Here is a 3,028-nt window from a genome sequence, read left to right on the forward strand (position 1 = left end):
TGATCTCAGGTCAGAATGGAATAAGCATGCAGACAAAGTCACCAACATGTGTTTGTGTCTAAGACTGCCCAATGTCAAACCAATGTCATGGGCATTATGGCCCCAGACCAATAGAAATAGTAGCTGGAAATTGCTACATACAGGGGTTAGCCAATCTGGCTGAGGTTAGACACATAATTATATCACTATATGTACGGTTTGTGCAAAAATACATTCTGTTGACGAAATGGCACGGAACACGGAACCAGTGTGGTTTTTTGCAGCAAATTCCTATTTTAGTTTTACAGGGGCACGGTGGCACAGTTGGTAGTGCTGTCGCCTCACAGCTAGAAGGTCCTGGGTTCGATTCCCGCTGGGGACGCTGTGGGTGCTGGCAGCGTGTTTCCTCCTCCGCGTCATCAGTGCCCATACCCGAAGGCGCGGTTGGCGAAAGGGCCTTTCTGTGTGGAGTTTGCATGTTCTCCCCGTGTCCCCTATAGGGTAGATACCCTCACAAAAACATGCCGTAATCCTGGTCTCTATACTGCCTCCCCCTGGCCAGCCGGGGCGCCTGATGGAGGGGAAAGGAACTGGTTGGAATAACGTGTTCCTTCCATGCGCTACGTCCAACCAGGGAAACTCCCCCCTGTCAGGTTGTAAAGGAGCAACTTGGACACTCAGGCATGAAGGAAGCATGAGTTCAAGTCCGTTGCTCTCCCCTTGTCCCCCATATATGGGGGACTAGGTTGGTCTCCCCTTGTCTCCCATATATGGGGACTAGGTTGGTCTCCCCTTGTCCCCCATATATGGGGACTAGGTTGGTCTCCCCTTGTCCCCCATATATGGGGACTAGGTTGGTCTCCCCTTGTCCCCCATATATGGGGACTAGGTTGGTCTCCCCTTGTCCCCCATATATGGGGACTAGGTTGGTCTCCCCTTGTCCCCCATATATGGGGACTAGGTTGGTCTCCCCTTGTCCCCCATATATGGGGACTAGGTTGGTCTCCCCTTGTCCCCCATATATGGGGACTAGGTTGCTCTCCCCTTGTCCCCCATATATGGGGACTAGGTTGCTCTCCCCTTGTCCCCCATATATGGGGACTAGGTTTCTCTCCCCTTGTCCCCCATATATGGGGACTAGGTTGGCGGAGGGTGTGTAGAGTTAGGTTGAGGGTTTGAGATAGGTTGTAGTTGTATTTAGGACTAATGACTAGTCTGACTCTATACTAACTGTCTAAACTAAGTACTGCACCCTTTTATGTGTCATGCACCAGAGGCGCCCATGCAGCCCACATGGACTTAGAGGACACAACATACAAATCATTGCTTCTACAGTATATTGCATAAGTGTACGTGTGCGTGCGTCACAGGTCTGATAGCAAACCACTGAAACCAGTGGAGTAGTCGATCAAAAACACACATTAGTTTCAAACGACGACGGCCCATTGCCTCCCTTTGTCTCTGTGTCCTCCATCCTTTGATGAGACTTTACTCTCCGTCAGTATAAGATGGTATAGAGAGAGATAAGATAAGATAATGAAAGATAATGCAGTGGTAGAGAGAGCCCACAGGCAGGCAATATCCCTGACCTTCTCTGGGGGAGAGCCCCCGTTTTGTGCGTGCGTTGCGTTGCTTTGCTAGCGTTGCGGGCGTGCGTTGCGTGGTGTGCGTGCATGGTGTGTGTGCGTGCGTGTGTGCGTGCGTGCGTCGTGCAGCGTGCGTGCGTGTGACCAGCCACACCACCCTGTGATTGATGGCGAGGCCAGAGGCAGACCGATGACTCTGCAGTATGGACCAGTGATTAATGTCTTAATTGTGGAGGCAGCGCCCAGAGATTTACTCCCACGGCCTCCTCCGTCTCCTCCTCCTCCCCCTCCTCCTCCTCCTCCTCCTCCTCCTCCTCCTCCTCCCCCTCTTCCCCCCCCCTCCTCCTCCTCTTCCTCCTCCTCCCCCAAACCTGTTTCCAGGGTAAGGTTCTGTATCTTTGTCCAGATGGCATGAGGTTAAAGAAACGACACAGAGGATGGTCAGTGTCATTTGATATGGAGAGTGCTAGTCGTGTGATGGCCTTATTGTTCATATCAGACAGTGTTGGTGTGGGAAGTCCGATGATCTTGGAAGCGATACGGGCGATACTGAAAATAACTTGTCAGTATTAAGACAGGATTAAGAGATGATTTGTCACGAAAAGCGAAAGGTTCACTATATATACCTCGATCGCGTATAGGTTGGCTGTTTTCAAATACCGGGAGAAATACATTAGAGCTTAACCCATTTTGGGGCGGGAACCCCTTTTGGTGTTAGCATTATGTTACGCTTTAGCTATGTCTCTCTCTCTCTCTCTCTCTCTCTCTCTCTCTCTCTCTCTCTCTCTCTCTGTCTCCTCCCCCCCCCCAGGGCTCCAAGGCGTCGCGTTGGGCCGACCCGGACCACTTCGCCCAGCGCCAGACCTGCATGAACGCCTTCAGCGGCTGGCTGGGCTTCATGCCCCTGGTCCACTCCCAGATGAGGCTGGACCCGCTGCTGTTCCGCGACCAGGTCTCCATCCTCAGGAAGAAGTACCGCGACATCGAGAGGCTGTGACCCTGACCCTGTGACCCTGTGACCCTGTGACCCTGACGCCATGACGCACCGCCATGCGGCGGGCACGGGACGCACACAGGAAGCAAAGTGTCTCGGAAATGTGTCTCGGAAAAGAGAAGAGCCACCCCATCGACTGATCTAATACACGGCAACCTTCCCCGTGTGTCTTCACTACTGGTCCCATCCAGAAGGACACAGTTTGCATGTCGGCCACTGCCACAGACAGAGCTGACAATGAGGTTATATTATCTCCCCTTCTTCTCTGGAGTCCTGCCTCGAAGCAGACCAGATGTTTAGGCCAGTAAGACGCGCAAACGCGGGAAGCGAACGCAGCTCGTACATATTTGGGTTTTGGACGTATAGCTGCTTTGGGGACTCCTTATATGGTTATGGCTGAGACATGGTGACACAAATCACTCAGCTCCATTATGGGCACAAAAGCGGGACAGACAGACACACAGACAGA

At 52.4% G+C, this 3,028-nt stretch overlaps 1 protein-coding gene across 1 annotated transcript in view; it reads left to right on the top strand.

The window, feature by feature from the left end:
* The window catches only part of LOC308334318 (exostosin-1), a gene marked incomplete at both ends in the record, with an annotated part of 214,573 nt that extends 212,011 nt beyond the window's left edge, over positions 1 to 2,562 (top strand). Inside the window, one exon of the mRNA XM_080791013.1 lies at positions 2,377 to 2,562. Within this exon, the coding sequence (XP_080647139.1) occupies positions 2,377 to 2,562 (186 nt within the window). The remainder of the gene's footprint in view (positions 1 to 2,376) is intronic.
* Between the last annotated feature and the right edge of the window lie 466 nt (positions 2,563 to 3,028).

Source organism: Protomyctophum bolini (genome assembly GCF_963924005.1).
Source record: "Protomyctophum bolini genome assembly, chromosome: 19".
Taxonomy (NCBI): Eukaryota; Metazoa; Chordata; class Actinopteri; order Myctophiformes; family Myctophidae; genus Protomyctophum; species Protomyctophum bolini.